General features: G+C 39.2%; 3 protein-coding genes across 4 annotated transcripts; 1 reads left to right on the plus strand and 2 right to left on the minus strand.

Moving 5' to 3' along the window:
- Nucleotides 1–10: 10 nt before the first annotated feature.
- Nucleotides 11–2,041, minus strand: cpb (F-actin-capping protein subunit beta). The gene is made up of 3 exons (XM_066397470.1): nucleotides 1,887–2,041; nucleotides 514–1,242; nucleotides 11–456 (listed from the first exon to the last, which is right to left on the minus strand). Exons 1-3 carry the CDS (start codon nucleotides 1,887–1,889, stop codon nucleotides 364–366), a joined length of 825 nt encoding a protein of 274 aa, XP_066253567.1. The 5' UTR covers nucleotides 1,890–2,041; the 3' UTR covers nucleotides 11–363.
- A 185-nt stretch (nucleotides 2,042–2,226) lies between these two features.
- On the plus strand, nucleotides 2,227–4,051 carry LOC136413771 (glucose-induced degradation protein 4 homolog). The gene is made up of 4 exons (XM_066397477.1): nucleotides 2,227–2,509; nucleotides 2,700–2,867; nucleotides 2,924–3,156; nucleotides 3,210–4,051. Exons 1-4 carry the CDS (start codon nucleotides 2,363–2,365, stop codon nucleotides 3,271–3,273), a joined length of 612 nt encoding a protein of 203 aa, XP_066253574.1. The 5' UTR covers nucleotides 2,227–2,362; the 3' UTR covers nucleotides 3,274–4,051.
- A 274-nt stretch (nucleotides 4,052–4,325) lies between these two features.
- LOC136413588 (6-phosphofructo-2-kinase/fructose-2,6-bisphosphatase-like) lies at nucleotides 4,326–18,697 on the minus strand. 2 transcript variants are annotated; one of them, XM_066397285.1, is made up of 7 exons: nucleotides 18,017–18,697; nucleotides 10,244–10,393; nucleotides 8,538–8,836; nucleotides 8,213–8,479; nucleotides 6,996–7,214; nucleotides 6,072–6,350; nucleotides 4,326–5,853 (listed from the first exon to the last, which is right to left on the minus strand). In XM_066397285.1, exons 1-7 carry the CDS (start codon nucleotides 18,159–18,161, stop codon nucleotides 5,668–5,670), a joined length of 1,545 nt encoding a protein of 514 aa, XP_066253382.1. In that variant the 5' UTR covers nucleotides 18,162–18,697; the 3' UTR covers nucleotides 4,326–5,667. The 2 variants fall into 2 exon arrangements, with proteins under 2 accessions (XP_066253382.1, XP_066253437.1); XM_066397340.1 differs by lacking the exon at nucleotides 10,244–10,393.
- Nucleotides 18,698–19,241: the final 544 nt, after the last annotated feature.

The following is a 19,241-nucleotide window of genomic DNA, read 5'->3' on the forward strand; positions in this document are numbered from 1 at the left end:
CGACGCCTGGTAGTTATTAATATTAGCATTTATTAAAATAATCCACTTGAGAAACCAAATGACTTTTCTACTATATCGGAGTAATACTTATACAGCATTAAACTAGAAACTTTGAGCTGAAGAAAACTGAAAACGACCGCAATTACTCAAATCTGTCGTAAAATGTAGCACCAAATTCCAAAACAACTGTGTAAGTATTTCACAAAGAATATTAACATTACCCTAATCAAAAACATTTTCAAATATAATAATATATAAATAAAAATATAAAGGCAAAATATTCGCTCTTCGTCGCGCTCGCTGTAAGAAGGCGCATTAATTGCGCTCACTCACTTCATAGTTTATCTCAACCACCTGGAAACATCAGTTATCAGACTTGTTTTGCCTTGCTTGTAAAGCCTTGGCGAGGTCAATTTTCAGGATTTCCTTCTGTCTAGTTTCAGTCAGCGTTTGGACCTAAACAGGAACGTAGCCACAATTAGAAAATGATCACTGAAAAAGCCTTGAACTTACCGATCTTAAACTATTTACTACATCCTTAGTTTTACTAAAATAAATGTCCTTCAGGATGTGTCGGATTTTATTCTCCATGTCCTCGACCATCCGCCCAATGTTGGCGATATGAGGGTTGTTCTCGTTAACCGAAGCGTCTTGTTCTATCTGCCTAGTCAAACTACCCCCTAGGTTCATAGTCCCTGACCCGGCCTCGTTGGTTTGCAGCCACAGCATCGCAGTAGATGTCATTTTATAATGTGACGACCTTCCAGAACTCTTCTCCTGCACCTCTACCACATGCAGCGAGTCCCAGCATCCTTTGATTTTCTTGCTCCCATCTCCGATTTTCTTGATCAATATAACACCGGCAAAACCATGGTCCAAGTCCCAGAAATACACCGAACTAACACCCCCTTCAAAGTACATTTCTCTATATTGATCAAAAGCGTGGTTAGCTTCCAATTCGAGCTTTCGCAAACGTTCAGAGGGCATCTGCCCGTCGTCGAGTGGGGGATAGTAGGTGTTTGACCAGGGGGACCTGTAGGAATCACCATCTCTATTGTAGTCACATAGGACGTAGTCTTTGCCAGTTTCCTTGTCTTGGGCAATTTTCAAGGGTTGGTCCACAGATGAAAGGAGGTCTTCACACAAACTGGGAACTAGGTCTATGAGATCGCCCAGGTTTTTTTCTATTTGTTGGGGGGGTAGTCTTCGCATCAGGTCCAAAGCACAATCAAATTGGTCACCCTAAGGCAAAAATGGTTACTTCTCTAGGAAAATCCTCCTACTTTTTGCATGACAACATTGTCATGTCACTAAATGATTCATATAAATTTATACCACTAGTGCCGAAAATGAAATATAATAATTTAACACAAATTAGGAGGATACAAAAATTAGACCTTTATTAACTATAGGGTGATTGACATGTATGTGACATATCTACATGTGTGACTCAAAACCTATCTGTAATATTTAAAACAATATTGATTTCCACCTCTCGGTGATTAGTACTTCCAATAATTAAACAAGAAACTGGATTGTACTACACAATATAGAATATTCTATAAATGAATAGTATGTATTTTAAGGAATGTTACTGCATATTACGTTGAAGGCCTATATGCTAAGGCAAGGTCTGGAGAGTTATTGAGAGCCTCCTTTGCAGTATTGCATGACTCATGATTAGACAAACTAGTTTCAAAATTTTTATGATATTGAAATATGCACGGAATGCAGTGAAGGGGGGTGCAGATGAGGTTTTTAAATCTAACTAGAATATTTAAATACAAAAATACTATGGGTGTGACACAGTTTGCTTTGGTGAATGGTGAATTTGAGCTTTATTATGGAAAAAATCAATGGAATGCCAAGTGCAGATAGTTGCTTACCATTTTATAATGTGAATATTTACTTAACAATCTAAATAACAAATGTTTAATGCGTTTTTTTTGGGTTTGAGAAACTTTTAAAAATATTTAGTAAAAATACAAACTATTCAACAACTAAAAGTGACGTCACGCGACGTCTGACTTGACTGACACTTAGCACTGGCAAACTTCTCACAAAAAACATTTTTAAATATGATGATGGTCTAGCCAGGTACGAATTATATCCTTGTTCTATTAATAAATTTCGGTCGAGACAGAGATACTTCAGATCATTTTGAAGTGCAATTTTTTTTTTAGTGCGACACGTGACACGAACGCGCCCTGCCTACTCCTCTCGAACTCGAATTTTCCACTTTCGTTATCTCGAACGCCATTGCTGGGTCATTCTGTTTGTCATCGTCCGGAATTTTCCAAAATTTTAAATCGAAAAAGGGCCAAAACTACCGGTGGAATAAACGCAGACAGCTGACCTGAGAATGCCCGTAAGGGTGGACCCTAATCTGCCGCCGCCTGCCAATTCCAAGCAACCAGGGATCACCAAAAGCCTGTTGTATAATGGATCTAAGTTTCAAGGGTTCCAGAAAAGCAAAGGGAATTCCTATGAAGTTGAGGTGGTTTTGCAGGTAAGCATCTTTATTATTGCTTCCCTAAAGCAGAAGCAGTTCAGGAGCAAAACTCCTGAAAACTCTGTGACTAGACAAATCGCTCTAGAAACGTTCATAAGTCAAAATATAGGTTATTGGAGTCAAGGGAAAGTTTAAGGTTTCACTTATTTACGTATTGACAGCTTTTAAAAGCTTTTTCTTAATGCAGCATGTAGATGAAGAAAATTCCTACCTATGTGGGTATCTGCAAATAAATGGCCTCACTGAGGAGTATCCCAAACTGACAACTTTCTTTGATGGGGAGATTATAAGCCAGAAGTACCCTTTTTTGACTCGGAAGTGGGATGCTGATGAAGAAGTGGATCGCAAACATTGGGTATATACTACCTACTTTATTAAACCATCAATTAACTTAGCAAAATAACATTCCAGTCTAAATTCTCTCAATTCAACCAATACATAAAAACCTTTAACTCAGACAACTTTGACTACAGCCAATTAGCTGACACAGACTATGTGTTTATGCGATGGAAAGAGCACTTTTTGGTGCCTGATCATACAATTCGAGACATTAGTGGAGCCTCCTTTGCAGGTTTTTATTACATATGTTTCCAAAAATCGAAAGCTTCCATTGAAGGATATTATTACCATAGGAGTTCAGAGTGGTAGGTTTTTTTGCTTGTCTTTTAGGTGAAACTTTATTGATTTTATTTTGCAGGTTCCAGTCATTAAATCTTACCCATGTGCCTGAAAATTCTGTACAGATCTATGAATTTAGGTAAAAGGCTAGGAGCAAAAAAGGGGCTGTGGCAACTGATGTGTGTTTGCAATAAAATTGCTGTCTAAAGTCATTTCAAACCAGGGAATGGTCTCTTCACTTTGTCTGGAAGAAGAGTGTGAGCCTAAAATACTTAATTTTTGTTCTGTCAATTTATAATTTTGCATTGTTTGTGTGAAAAGTTCAGATTCTTCAGATTTCAATTCAGTTCAGATTCTGTTAATTTAATTAATTTTATTCAAGTTCATGACAAGCAAAAGTTCATTCATGACATGACATGATAATATGCCTGGATTTACCTGTGGACTGTTTAAGAATTTCTAGTTTAATTTCTAAAAGGCATCTGAATGATACTGTCCATTTTTAAAGTCAACTGCTGGTATGTTTGAAGTTGGGCGTCAGTAAAAAAGAAATTGACTATGTAAAATCTTAGGTTTAAGACAGGTACAGATGCAACAAGCAGGTGACCACCATACCAGAAAGTTCATTTTAAAAATGGACAGATATTAAGCTTTCTGAATTATGACAATTTTGCTAAAATAGTGAAAGTTGAATAATTTTTTTTGGAAAACAAAGGCTGATTGTATACAAGTAAATGGTTTAATTTGTTTCTGTGTGCGGTTGGTGTTTTTTTAAGGTAATTTATTCTTAAAATAATTGGAAAACTGTGTTTAATATTATTTTTCTATATTTGTGTATAAAATTATGTTAAATATGTTTTTATAAATTTTTTTGTTGGACTAGAATTTTGACAAAAATAAAGTTTTTATCACTTTTATAAATGGGTTTTTTTCTCGATGTCCTTACACAATTAGAAATTCGCTTTTTCGTTTTTCATTTATGAAGCGGAAGTGGCACATTATGCAAGGATTTAATCTAATCGTCCTCAAAGGACCACCTCAGAGAATTTTTTAACAGTAGTATTAACTTTCCTCTATTGCGTCAAGCATTAATGTGAAACGTAAATTACTGTTACCCAAACATATTCCGTTTTTTCCTATAATTTCGGACGATACTCTTGGAGCAGGGAATAAGGCGGATAGACAAACAAAACCATACACCTCAATATACAACAGTTTTAATACACTCATAGGTACTAAATATATAATTTCTCCCTATTCTTAAAACAGAACTTTAAGCGAAACAAAATGGCTCAATTATTGTTATTGCAATCGGAAAACCATAAGCTCTAGTCGGCGAAATAAAAAAATTATAAAATAAATCACAGTTAATTCTAACTTGCATACGTTAAGAAGCAGAAGAAGTTTCCAAAATTTGCCGCAATATCAGAAAGCGGGTAGACGCCACTGAACCGATCAGCATCCGGACAATTTTACCTAAAAGGTAAATTACAAGGAAATAGGATCATTAGCCAATACCCTGCTTAAGGAACTGATCTTGTGGTAAAGCGACTGCTTCTTAACCAGCGTATGTCAGAACAAAACCTCGCAAGAGAATAATCTAATTAACAAAACTGCTTTAAAGGATTTCAAAAGATGCTGTCATGATGTTAACGAATATACGCTTTCTCTAAAATTGCCTTCAGCTTACAATCAGATGTGTTAAAATCACAACGTAAATTAACTCACGATAATCAGTCTGAATGTTCGAAAAAGCTTATATACTCTACAGCTCTAACACGTAACACTTAATCCTAAAACACAGGAGTTTAGTTAATAAAAAAGCGCGGTAAAGCTTCGCACAAAAATATCGCTCGGATTTTTGTGTCCACTTTCTCATTAGAACTTCCCCCTGCATTTTTTAGAAGACGCTTGAAAATTTAACCGATACCTCGGTAAGCGCGATTGCTGTTAATCTTTCTAAATTGAGTCACGTAATTGCAGCTAAATGTTAGCTAATTTAGCATTGAAGCATGGTTATTGGAGTTACTTGTTTTCTTAGATTATCTCAGCCTCAAAGGGCAGTAAAACACACCAACTAAGTATTACATAGGCGGTTTATTGCTTCCGCTATTTGCAATCAACTAACAAAAATCCCCGCCATTACAATAGGCAACAATGTTAATTTGACGATACAGAATAAAAACATTCCGAATATTTAAAGACAAACTCGCGAAATTCATCTCAATCAACGATCTAGAAGGTCTGGATGTCGCAACAATTGCCGGCATTCCATTCAAATTCATCCTTCTTTTCGGAGGGTCTTCATGTCTTAGTACTTTTATGACGTCATTGTGTCCCTACGGCGCACCATGTATAAGACGTGAATGTGACACGGTGACATCACCTCCTCCGATTTCGTCGTGTCAAAAAAAGAAGACAAACCTTAAAAAACATTGCTCCATCTGTTTTTTCTAGATCGTTGGTCTCAATAGGTAAAAACAAAATGGCGACTGTGTGTTCGCTTGACTCTATAATTAGCTCAGTTAATTGGCCAGTTAAGTGCATGTTGCCACGTTGGCTTTGAGGCTTGCCATGGAGTCGAAATGAGCTGGAAGCGTTAACAGTGCATCTTCAGTAGTACGGTCTTCCGAACAATTGACCGGCTTTGCTCTGGTGGTGTCAACGCATTCGATGGGCATCTTGATGGTTTCCATGTTGTAGTTGAAACCTTGGAGAGTGATCTGTAAAAATAGACTTCAAGGACTATTGTTCTATAAATTTGCCATCAGCGCAGTTTTTGACCTTTAACAAACTTCATATTGCCACTTGCAGGCAGAGCGTAGGTTCAGAGCCATAATTAATATACATTTGGCAAACTAGCATTTCCATGTAATTCTTTCAACTATCAAAAATTAACTTTTTTCTCGATAAATAACACGTCACGACCACAGTGACTCACCTTAATGATTGTGTGCAATGGCACGTGCACATACGGGATTTCTTCTGGAGGAGTCTCCAGGAAATAGCTCAAGACGCAACGTAGTACCGCCTGATGACTGACCGTCAAGACGTTGGTTTCACATTCTAGCTGGTTGAGTACGGGAATCAGACGTTGCATGACATCCACGTAGGACTCCCCTTGAGGGTAGCGGTACTTTAGTTTTTCTCTATCGCGTAGAGCTAACTCCCGAGGGAAGCGCTCTTGAAGCTCTTCGTAGGAGAAGTTTTCGCAATCGCCCTGAGGAAGAAAAAGATTGTCAATATTCAGAATTTATCTCCGTCAATATAAATGACTAAATTCGTTACTATTTCCAGTGTCGTTTCATCAGCAGTAGAGGTGTATATAATTTTTGGACAGAATTCGTCCAGTTCTTTCTTTGTAGGTCCTGAGGGCCCCTTTGTTATACAGAAATTTTTTTTAACAAAACACGAAAGAGCCGTATAATTGGCCAAAGAAAAATGTGAAAATTATAAAAAAATAATCGTTGAGCATTGAGTTGTCTAAAATATTCAAAATACGGAAAATATACTTTTATTATCAGGAATAAACGGCGTCAGAAATGGCTAAATTTAACCGTTGGCTGCAAACATGCTAATAACAAGATGATAATCGCAAATCCTCATAAATCTCATCTGGGAACAAAATATTTACACCAAAACGTGTTTGCGCTTTGTGTGGCAATAAAATTCTATAGAGGATCTACTTGGGGTACAGCGGGTTGGGCGGAAGTTCCATAAAAATACTATAGAAATCACAGAGAACAAGCAGAACCAAGTAGGCAGATACTCAAGACTTTGATCATCAGTACCAACACAATTGGCCGATTAGGACCATTCGCCCTGAAATAAATTTCAAGATTTCTCCTCTCTTGGTTGTACATACCGACCAAATTTCATCCAATTCGTGCAAGTGTTGCTGCGGAGCATTAATGTGACAAGCCGTAGCCCTGGTCCTTTGAAGGGTGGATGTCCACACTTGCAAGGACGGTAAGTTGAGGGCCTGAACATGCTTCGCCAAAGATTTGGAATACATGCGTCCTCTGGGGGACAGAGGAGCATCGCCCCCGATGCGTCCGACGACGTTGAATTCGCTCTCTCCATGCTGCAAAAAAATTACTTTGTCGAAATCTCGATTGGTTTGGAGCAATTTGTTGTCGAGATAAGTCTCTAAGGTAAAAACGACAATCACTCTGCATACGTACACATCGAAGATTTAGTAGTTCACAAGTTTTTAGTGTTATGCTATTAGAGTTAAGAATAACATAATGATGAGCAAATTGACAGAGCCAGCTAACGATGAAACACTGACGAACGAGGTTACTACTACCGCCGCTACTGAATGGCTACGTGTCGAGGAATCCCCTTTTGGACCGGGGGCCTCTTTAGAACTGAAAAGGAATGAAGAGGAGAGAAAATGGAAGAGCAGAGGTGCGGTCCAGTAGCAGCAAACTCGTTTCTAGATTTTGGTAAAAAATTAATATGTATTAAGAATGGAGAATAGTTCCAATATTATTCCAATCTGTACTGAAGACAAGATAAATAATCTCACTTTCGCTCATTCAGAATTCGCAGGTATTTTAAGCGAGCAACAAATCCTCCATCGAATCAGCGTCGTATTTGCAGGGAAAATCCAAATAATTCGTTTTAATTTAGATTAAAATTTGTCACACTTCCAAAACAACTTTTTGCGTTATTTTCCAACGATAACAGACCTGTTTTAACTAACTTTGCATGTATTATCAGGCCGAAAGCAAATATTTTACCCGCTCTGTTTGAGTACTGCATTAAAACGGCTTTTTTTAAATTATCTCCAGCTATGCAAACAAATAACATTACATAGTAGTCGTTATGTATAGCAGTACCTAGGTGCCACACAAACAGAATGTGGGAATAAACTTAGGTATGCGCATCAGCGGCGAAACAGCAATTGAGGATAATATTTTTATCTCCACTTTTCAAAGCCTAAATAAACTAGACGTTGGCTCCAAATTGTCTGCATTTTGAGTTAATAATAGACGTCCTCAACATGCGCGCATCAGTTACTTAAAATCGGTTAAATTTACATTTTCCGCTGTACAACTTTATGATATGAGCACCCACCCTACTGAAATACAACGTTTGCTGGTACGGCTTCGGAGTCGAAACGTAGGCCAAAATCTTCCCCTCCCGTACTCCAGTAACTCCATGGGCGATAACCCCACCTTCCCCCCCGTCCAGCAACTTCACCATGGGGCACGGCAGCTCCCACAAACTCCCCAAAGTGGGAGAGTCGTATTGGGCCTTGTAATGCGCCATCTTGTGCGTCAGGTCTTTCAGTGCCTGCTCCGTGGCCATGCCTCTATAATCAGCGCTGTATTGCAGTATCTCCTGGAAATTCACCGACATCATAAGCAGCCTTTAATGACAGCCTAGCATTAAAACATACTTTGAAGTTCCTCTCGAGCAAAACGGGGTCCTCGCAGACGCATTCGATGAACATCACTCTAAATCCCAGTTGCCCGTGGGCTAAGTCGTAGATGTCTTGGCGTTGCACCCTGGACACGTTGGGACCGTCCAGGACGGCCACTTGGTGTCCAGGCTGGCCTAGCCAATTACAAGCCTCCTCCAAGGCCTCGCGGAAGCTCTGCTGGCGGATGCGCCAGGCTGGTAGATTGTCCGCACGGAACATTTCATGGGTGGCGTACTGCTTCATATGCTTGCGACGGTAGTCTGATATGTCGTACACTATTGGGGGGGAAAATTGCTCATTTTAGTTATGGGGAAACAAATAAGTAGCCCTGTAGTAAAACTACACTTGGCTTTATAAATTTAAATGTAAGCAACCCAACACGCGTGCTGTATTGGGGGCTGCGCATCTCTGCAACAAAACAAAAACAGATCACCCGGGGTAATGGTAAATTTCTATTGGTTGATAAGGAAAATCAACCATTTTAAATGGATAAGAATGCGACGCGGGAGATTTAAATGTCCGCAAATGCCTCTGTTGACGTTAAAATGCACGAAAAATAAATTAACTTGGTACGCCATGGTCAGGTAAGGCAGGCCGAACCGACTGCGAACGATTCTGAGAAATGGACAATCATCAAAACATTAAGTTCCACCATAATCCCTCAATCTGGATCACTCTAGTTAATCTTTTACAAACTTGCACTATCATTGTCTAATTACAAATTCAATTAACTGACCCCAAAAACTATCGAAATCGCACGTTTGGTTACGTTTTATTCATTATTAACCTTTCTGTTTTAATTTAGTGATAATAATATGTAAACCGGACCTTTCTGAACCGTTTTCGGCTCAGATAATATTTAAGGTCACGGGAAAAGGTCGGCAAAAAACACTGTTAATCCACTGAATGATGATGTAAAGTATCTTTAAATAAAATTAATAATTAAAGGGGGAATTATACCAAGGTTGCCTAATTTGATGGAAGGTTGGGGGTCGGGCTGATAGCAAAACAATCACCTAGAGAACGGTACCTATTACAGACCTTGAATCGAGTATGAGGGAAAACCATAACTTTTATTTATTATTTATAATAGCATTAACATATTTAGTAATGACCACAATTGTGTAACAAGCAGCTATTGCTGTAATTATCATCATGTGTAATTAACAGTAAATAGGCAATGGAAAAGCTGATGCTATAATTTTGCAGTTGAGTGCCCGTTAAGAGAGTCGATAGGAATCGAAAATTTTCCCAAATCACTAAAGAACTGTTTAATCAATCATTGTATTAATATAAGAAGCGACTTATTTTACGTCACGAGTATACATATGCACAGGTCTACGCTTGTTTAATAGTCATGGAACAAACATTGATGAATCCTTTGTTTCACATTAATAATTATGTACAACGGGGCTACTAATTAAAACCATAATTAGTAGTTGGAAAAATAACGATTGCGAAATATCGAGGTGAACACGTAAACGTGCATAATTTGATGAGCATGGGGAGGAAACGCCGTATCAAGCCATTTTTAATCCATCTCTATTTGATCAAATCCACCCATTGACATTCACCATTTTGTCCATATTTATTTTCCTTTAGAATCCCCGTTGCTCTACGTCATAAATTACGTGTCCTTGCTGATCGACAATAACCCGTATACCTCAACTCTCGAATCTTACCTTTTGAAGAATCCCCGGTATAGTTCAAATACCGACACAATCTCTTGGCCAGCAAGCTTTTACCGCGCCCCGGCAACCCCACCATGGCCACCAATAGGGGGCTGAACTGCCGCAGCGCCCCTTTCTTGGGCGCAGGGTCGGACTGGGCGCCTGTAACGATGAAACGAGCGTTCATATTAAGAGTCACAGTAACACTGGCTTCTCATGCCGATAAATTGTTCATATGTACTTTGTTGATTAAACGCTATATTTTGTTATTGGCGATTATGCGATAGAGATTGAGGTGGGGAATGTTTATGTAGAGGGTGATGATTGTGTGAGAGCGTAATGTATCTGGAAAATCTACATACGTAAATCGCGTGTGTTACGGTGGATACATGCTATGTTGTGCTACTACTTGAACAAATGTTTTGATGGTTGTAAGTACACCCAATTTCGATTGGAAAAAATTGAATACATAGGTCCGTAAGTGGCTAATTCATCATACTCTTTAAACAGGTGGAAGTGAATAATGCGATAACCGAAATCTTAATATATAATTGATCTTAAGCGTTATTATCAAGTATAGCAGATGCCATAAAGTTTACGATGAAATTGGTGGACCACATGTTTCTGATGATTTACTGAATGATATTTTATTTTTACATAGTAGTAAACTTCATACGTACAGGTGGCGAAGAAAACGCTTAACGCGTAATTTCGCCTGATCGACATGTTCTGGTTCATACGTAGCTGTGACGCATTGAACTCTACCCCTAATTAAGTGAAAAAATACGGCGAGTTCCATTGTGATGCAAAAACCCAAAATATGGTTTTGGGAAAGCGACCAATAAAACCAAAAATAACTCTTGAACCCTGTCCAATTATTTTATGACGTCTCCTTTGTGGTGGAAAAGCGTGCGATGATGATGTCCCAGTAACTAAAGCTAAATTTGCATCTCATGGAGATTACCTATTGCTATTAGGGAATCCCAATTAGAATGTAAAAGTGGATAATTAGAGCATACATTCAGGAGAGGTCAGAGACCGGTTATTGACATTAGGGAAACCCTGTACCACAACAGAGCTTTAAACAGTTTTTCTGGACAGAGCCTCAGGCAAATCGTGTGATCGCACGACTAAGTAACCACCTCAACCCTCAAACCAGCCGATTCTCTTCAAAAGACATCTATCCTGGTGTTGTGGCCGGATAGTGTGAGATTCACCTACTTACTAAAACCTCGAGATGAAAGAACCTCCAACTCCGGAACTGTCCCTGAGGAATATGTTGCCAGGGTCGAAGAGTACTGCAAGTAACTACTGTCCACTCCTCTCGTGTTCTGCTGGTGGATCCCGGGCTCTCCTAATCTGTTTTGCTTCTCCAACATCTACTGTCTGTTTGGGTCATTTCGGTCCCCCGTTGTACATCTTTTTGCCCTTTGTGTAATCAAGAGGGGTGATGGCTACGCGCCTCCCCACGCTCAATTTAAGTTCTTTGTCCATGCCATTTTCTTCCCACATGGTGTTGTTACCGATCGTGATGTACATACAGTGTGGAAGTTTTGGATGGAACAGTCCATATGACTAAGATGCCGGACATATGCGGTCAAAATTCTCGGACACGTCGATTTTTATTTTTTCTTGCGGTTTTTTTTATGGCAAATTCATGTATACAAGGTAGTCCAAAAATCAGGTATGACCACCAACTTTGTTTTTTCAAATGGAAACACCTATTTTTTTAATTTCATTTTTGAATTCTACGCAAAATTCTAAGGGTGTTTCATTTACCACGTCCTATACCTAAACGCAACAGGTCTCGAGAAATTTACGATTAAACATATCAAAAACTAAAACTTTTGATTTATTTTAAAATTTCTTTGGTCCTGAAAAGGACCGATTTAATACAAAATAACACCCCCTCATTACCATGTTGACGTTAGGGCTTATTTTTATTTTATTTTATTTATTTTGACAAAAACTTTTGCTTTTCTCCTCGACAAACGTTTCTGCACGTTTGCATTTTCTCCCTTTCTTTGCGTCGTGGCATTCAAACGTGCATGGATGTTTGGTCCCTTCGCCGTTTCGTTTTGAACTTCTATGGGCTTTCCTGCGGTGTTTGCCCCAAGGGCTGGTTCCTGCTGAGGCAATATTTTGTTCCTTCGGCAGGTTCGCGTCCAGGCTCTCCCCGGTCTCACCCAGTGAACATCCGTCTTTCTGCCTTTTGTATCTGATACCTCTATCTCCCTTCTCCGGGGTTGGCTACCCAGACTTGAGGGAGCGGCTCCTCGGGGACATCACTACGCGGAGGTGCGGATAGGTTTTTGACCCTCAGTCAGCTGATACTGACTCTAAACCAGTGTAACTTAACAAGAAAAACAAACCTCGGTGAGAAGGAAAAATTTAACAGATTTCGAGGGACTATCGACTGGCGACAAGCTGCTGGCACCAAATACGTAAACAAGGCTTTGAACCTGGGAAAATTTCTTGATTCTCAAAAATTAGGCTCTAAATTAAAGCCCGTTTTGCAGGCGAAGGTGCAACAAGCTAAGTCAGAAAACCCATTAAGTAGACAACGATTAAATAGATAAGAGTGGCCATGTACGTTAACGATTGTGTGCTAACCTTAAGCCAAAGGCTAGAAATGGTATGAAAAAAAAACACCTCTAAATAGATCACCAAAGATAACCTCTTGGCGTGTAAACAACGTACTGAACAGATAATCCAGATGATGAATCAATGACTGAATTTTCGGTCAAAATAACACGCTTTATGGTTCGAGTTTCAGGGACTGAAGTGCGAAGCTTTCTGGCATCATGCCGGAAAACCGCGCCCTGCTCAAATAATGGATTGTCTGAGAGGACTTTTCTATGTCAATCGGGGACAAAGTCCAGTCCAAAAATATCCGAAAATCTCCCAAAACGCAATTTCAAGGCTCTTCCCCGTATATATATCCCCCCCCCCCCCCCTGATATAACAAAGCACACGTGTTGTTTTGAAATTTTATTATGCAGTGGCAACTCGGTAGAAACCGGTATAAAGAATTCAGATCGTTTATATGGATATCGCATAAGCGACACACGGGTCAACAATCGAAATTCTAGTTACGGACGAAAACGCCATTATTGCCTGTTTTGACTAAATGCGAAGCTCGTTTTCTCCCTTTCATTGCTAACGCCATTAAATCACAAGTTAATAATGACACGATTATGCCTTATTTATTATTCACTAGTGAGATAATCGACCGCAATGCCATCACCCCATTGCAGGCTTAATGAAGATTGCCATGAAACGGACGTTGATGTGACAATGCGAGGCGCGTTGTCTCTCTTTATGTGTTTCAAATTTAATTTATGCTTAATTTAGAAGAATGCACTGCAGTTTTACTATCTAGATCTAGCAGTATGAGAAATAGTATACAGGATGTTTAGGGGAGACGGGTAACGTTATGGAAAATATTCAAGGAACTTTTTTTCACAGATATAATAAGCAGGCAAAAAATGATTTTTTATTAGAAAACCAGTGGCGTATCATAGATTTTCACTACTGTCGTGAACGCCCTGTAACCCGCAGGTCTTAGGCCCCTCAGGGCTGCGTGCCTCGGTATTCGACTTTGACCTTCCGACCATAATAATGGCTTTTCTCAGCCTTGGTGTGTAATACCATATTTATTGCGAAAACCTCAAATCCCTCACAAATGAATTAACCATAAATTTGTCTTTGTTTCGGTGACAAAAAGGGACAAATAAATCCGGCTTATCAATTTATTACCACGTCACAACTGAACGTGAATTAGAATCACGGAAGGGGGACTATCGCCTTTATTCGCTTCAAGGATCCTGGGATACATCGAGGATTACTTATTGTGCTCGTGGCGTTTAAATTCAACAAATTTTGAGTAACTCTTTCGCAAATAATAGATAAAAATCTCCTGCATGTGTTTAGCATTTCGCCTTGATTTTAACTACACTCACTTTCACATGAAATACACCACCCAATAATAATAATAATTAAGTCTTGTAATTTTGGCAAAATAATGCTTCATAATAGAGTATCAAATGATCAGACTTTCAGTTAAAAGATACAACATTTGATAATGAAAATATTAATAATAAGTGACATCGCCTCGTACGGCAATGCAAGCACGTACTCTTCGCGGTATGCTTTGCAACAAATGATCAATATCTTCCTGGGGTATTTCATTCCATGCTACCTCAAGATGATGTCGTAGGTCATCCACATTGTTTGGAGGCCTCGGTAAATTTCGAAGACGGCGACTCATCATATCCCAAAGATGTTCGATGGGCGATAGGTCCGGTGACCGTGCAGGCCAAGGCAGTATTTCCAATTGTGCTTCTTCCAGGTATCGTCGAGTAATGTTCGCACTATGTGGTCTTGCATTATCCTGTTGGAAAATGCCATTTGGTAAAGTTTGCATGAAAGGTACTAATACTGGCCTCAGAACATTGTCAATGTAGCGACGTGCGTTTAGGGTGCCTGGAACGAACACAAGAGAAGATCTTCGGCCAACACATATCGCACCCCAGACCATAACACTAGGTGTTAAAGCTGTGTGGCGCCTTTCAGAAAATTGCAAATTTCTCCTTTCACCTCGGTATCGTCTGACTCTTCTACGACCATCATTGATCCATAAACAAAATCGCGACTCGTCACTGAAGACGATATTGTTCCACTCATGATTCCAATCAATTCGTTCTTGACACCAGGCCAATCTGGAAGCTTGGTGTTGGGCGGTTAGTGGCAGTCGTAGATTTGGGCGGTATGAATGCAGGCCAAAAGGCGAAATTCTTCTGTAAACTGTTGCCATCGACACCCGACGATTTAGACCTCCCATCCAATCTACTGCAACAGACATTGTTGTTTGAAATCGATCACCAATGGCCATCCGTCTAAGAAGTCGATCTTCACGTGCGTTGCTGCTACGGGGAGGACCTCCAGCTGGACGATGTCGCTGAACCCTCTCTTCAGACCACGAAGACCATATTCTCGCAATCGTGGTGTGGTTTCGATTCATTCTTCGAGCAATCTCACGAAAAGAAAGTCCACCTTCCTTCATGCCGATAATTCGCCCTCTATCAAAATCCGAAACGTGGGAAAAATTTCGACGCTGTCTCACTGGGGGTATTTAGAGATATCCTGTTCACAGTTCAACAACAAAATAAACTGATATTTCGATGTAAATATTATTTTATTTATTTACAATTGAATAAAAAATCTAATAGGTCGGTGACAAAAAAACCACCAGCATTCTTTCTTTTTTACTGAAAATCTGATCATTTGATACTTTATTATGAAGCATTATTTTGCCAAAATTACAAAACTTAATTATTATTATTACTGGGTGGTGCACTTCATGTGAAAGTGAGTGTATATTAGCGAGATTACACGAGAGATTGGACGAGGGCCTAGGGCGGCAGACTTCCTGGTCGATGGTTTTTCTTGGGGTTAGGGGGGCGATGATTAAAAAAATTCGCCTAAGGCGCCAGAGTCGCTGAGGCCGACGTTGGTTAGAGTGGGTAGCAATGGCCGGTCGATGTGGGCGCAAGCATCTTGACTTACAGTCCCAACCCCTTTTTTAAATCTCGATTCTTTTAATTAACTAAATTTAAGCAATTAAGGTTTCCATCCGAAGCCTTATCGGATATCAAAGTCTTTGAAATATAAAGCGCACTGCTCGTTAACTAACTATAGCTTAAAACCAATGAAAAAGGGTAATAGTGAAGTGGGGAGCTTAAGCCCTTCGATTAGGCTCTTTTCGCTCTCCAAATAGACCCTTTTAACTCAAATGGCGAACGCTTATCTGGAATCTCGAGGAGAATATAAACCTGTCCCTCGGTAAATCTCCGGACCCCTGTTAGGGTGCGAGATTTAGACGTAAAAAAGAAAAAAAATTAATATCTACCCGGCAACATTGCACCTTTCGCCACCTTGCCCGGCATTCCTTAGGCACTCCTATTAGGCATTCTTAGTTCTATTGCGACGAGTTATTCACGACCAAAAGTAAATAAGAGTACCAATCAAGTGAATCGACTGAACAACACGGGAAAACAAAGGGCGCAGCCCGAAAAACGCCTGAGCGCCTTCGGGCACATCAAGAAGAAGTTAAGAAAATTGGTCTAATCGGGGCAAATAATAAATTACGGAACGAAAAATTGTCTTCCTGGAAGGAAATAGTTTCTTCTCTTTCCATGAAAGATATTATTTCACACCTTGATTGACAGCAAGGGCCTTACAGGCCCTTCGCTCATTGTGTAAATGACAGTTTTTATTGGCGTTATAACAACTGTGATTCGAGCCCTTAACAATTGTTATTGCCATTCCTTCTCATTTCTTTCATTTGCAAGTTCGGCTCTCGCATCCGCTCAAGGTTGACAAAGTACGACAACGACAGTACAAGCATGACGTCAGTGATACCCCCACCCATCAGGGTACATAGTCTTCAACGGTGCCACATTCCATATCACGTAAACCTCTGGTAGCGCTTATCACTTCTCGCACAGCGAGGGTTAGTGCCGCCTGTTGAGTCGCATCACTATACCCATCGTAACACTAGTAATGTTCAGATTAATCCTGCAGTTAAACTTTATCAACAAGTATCCTGGGAATAGGTACCAGTAGTACAAATCGGCACGATGTGTAATATCGACAACATCTCAGTTTTCACTCCGACGGTTCAGTTTGGGTTACTTTTCTATACTTCCGCAATTTCGAAATCAGTTTTTTTTCGGAAAAGGTGATTAACGGGGTCTATTAACATCCATAAATGGCGACCCTGAATTAAAACACAATTTTGATCTGCGGAAATCTTTAAGATAAAGTGTACAGTGGCAACAGGCAATTCCGAGTCACAAGCACAACCTCTGCAACAGCAAGCAACCCGAACGAATTGCCTTTAAGACCACTGTAATGGGACTGAATGACCGTCAAACCCTAAACTGTTGTCTGCTATATAAGTAGAATCATTAAAACGTAATGAATATATTCAATCAATTATGAGGCGACTTCCTCAGTTAGGAAGAGCAATCATCAAATATAATTATCATCTGATAGTTAATTAAAGTAAAGGAAGAAAGTACTTAAACTCGCATTTAAAGTGATAACTCTAATCATAGCTAACAACTGTAATGTAGGTAATTGTCAGTGTAATGCTAGAGGGAATTGCCCACCAAGTTCATATCACAAATCACTTTCTAAGCAATTGCTTTGTAGGGTGGTTAATGTCTCCAACTAAAGATTGCTGGTTGAGTAAAAAGAAAATGTGAGCTTTTAATTTTTGAGGATTTTGGTATACATGCTCTAAGTACATCTAACGTACAGATTTTAACACATCTTATGTATTTCCAAGTTATTTTTCTATGTAAAAATTCATCAGAGATCTACTTGGAGATAGTTACTGCACCAATGGTGTGCTCTTCCTAAGACCAAAAACAATCTTGAGGCTCTATCAAAGGCTCAACTGTGGGTTCAAGATATGCGATAAATGATTAGTGTGCCTGACTTGATTTAGATATATGCTTGATACAGTATGTGAAGTATGAGGCAATTATCTCTATAGAGCAGGTCAATTGTTAAAAAGAGAAAGTCTGTGCCTTATGCAACAGTAGTTTAAGTGTCTGAAAAGGCAGTTTCCTATGATCATAAATATTAAGCAATTATTATTATTTCCCAAGCTAAAATTTGTAGTGACCATAAAATGAACTACATGTCTTAACATGGGTCATACCAAAAGTTATTATATCAGTTGCTTGTACTATATCTCATGGACTTGCAGCTTACCTCTAGCTTCATCCTTGAATTCTTTTTCTGCAAAACTTAGCTTGCAAGCCATCTTCAAAGGTTGTTCCTTTACAATGCCAAAAATCCCCTCCTGACTGGAAGCCCCTGATTCTCCTTCACTTTCGAAACAACAAGAGTAGTTCATATACAGCTTGCACCTGCCTCTCTACTTGGAACTTGTACAAGGAAAGTAAAACTGGATAAAACTAAAGATACACTCTTATTGCTTGCTCTTCTGAGAAGTGATCTGAGGATGTGTGGATAATGAACTTCTTTAGAATCAGTCTCATACCAATCCTGTATCTGATTTCAGTAGCCAGGTTTGGCTCTTTACTGAAAATGCTTTTCGAAAAAGTCCAGACGTCTGTGAGGGGTGGTGTTTACATCACCACCGGGGGGGACTAATTCCGGAAGACCGTCGCGATGCGTTTCAAAGGTTCCACGCACTCAAAGTTCGATCACGGCTTTCTTCTTTGAGAAACTGGTTCGTAGAGGCGATGGGGAACACTGACGACAACTCTATGTGAAAGTAAAGACTGAGGTCTGCAAGATTTTCAGTACGGTTAAGTGACACAGTCACAAATGAATTAAAAATACTCGGTATTTTGACACGAAAGCGGGCTACTGCATCAAGAGTCGAAAACGAAATCCTTTTGTTTTGATTTTTTATCTGCCTCCTCGCCACTAGGGGGCGATGAGAAAGGGAACATCGATGTGCATGCGCAATGGGGATGTAGTATAAACACTGAAGTTAGGGAAGCAATTGGAGTTAATAAGAACGACTATGACGTCAGAAGATGCCACTTGATGAACTTGTTTATGTAAATTGAATGGCAATTAAATACATAGAAATTATTTATTTTTAAGTTATTAATGATGAGTGTTAAATAGTGATGTGAAACTGAAAATTTCTATTTTTTTTTCACTTTACACAGCAATAATTACAATAAAACATCTGATTTAGGAATGAAAAGAAAAAATATATAATACCAATATTGATAAGAATCATAAAACGAACATACAAAAACAGGTTGCAAGGCACAAATTTGGTATTTGACAAATACCATTACAATTTTCCCTATTCTAAAAATGTTTGATAACATATTAAAATTACCGCATTGATTATAATAATATATAAATTTGGAAATGGTATAGGAAAGCCTAGTCAAAATAGCTGCCCTTGTGTTTTAATGACGTAACGTAACAAGTAACCTGGATCGGATTC

The sequence above is a fragment of the Euwallacea similis genome, chromosome 1 (genome assembly GCF_039881205.1).
Source record: "Euwallacea similis isolate ESF13 chromosome 1, ESF131.1, whole genome shotgun sequence".
In the NCBI taxonomy this organism is placed as follows: domain Eukaryota; kingdom Metazoa; phylum Arthropoda; class Insecta; order Coleoptera; family Curculionidae; genus Euwallacea; species Euwallacea similis.

What these genes read in the sequence shown, in the direction of transcription:
- LOC136413588 (XM_066397285.1), bottom strand. Translation starts at nt 18,161, where the DNA reads ATGAACTACTCTTGTTGTTTCGAAAGTGAAGGAGAATCAGGGGCTTCC. An exon ending in AAACGTTGTATTTCAGTAGG is followed by an intron (nt 7,215 to 8,212) that starts GTGGGTGCTCAT and finishes ATTTTTTTGCAG; the next exon opens with CATGGAGAGAGCGAATTCAA. An exon ending in AATTGGATGAAATTTGGTCG is followed by an intron (nt 6,351 to 6,995) that starts GTATGTACAACC and finishes TTTCTTCCTCAG; the next exon opens with GGCGATTGCGAAAACTTCTC.
- cpb (XM_066397470.1), bottom strand. An exon ending in TAGTAAATAGTTTAAGATCG is followed by an intron (nt 457 to 513) that starts GTAAGTTCAAGG and finishes GTTCCTGTTTAG; the next exon opens with GTCCAAACGCTGACTGAAAC.
- LOC136413771 (XM_066397477.1), top strand. Translation starts at nt 2,363, where the DNA reads ATGCCCGTAAGGGTGGACCCTAATCTGCCGCCGCCTGCCAATTCCAAG. An exon ending in AAGTGGATCGCAAACATTGG is followed by an intron (nt 2,868 to 2,923) that starts GTATATACTACC and finishes ATAACATTCCAG; the next exon opens with TCTAAATTCTCTCAATTCAA. An exon ending in TACCATAGGAGTTCAGAGTG is followed by an intron (nt 3,157 to 3,209) that starts GTAGGTTTTTTT and finishes TTTATTTTGCAG; the next exon opens with GTTCCAGTCATTAAATCTTA.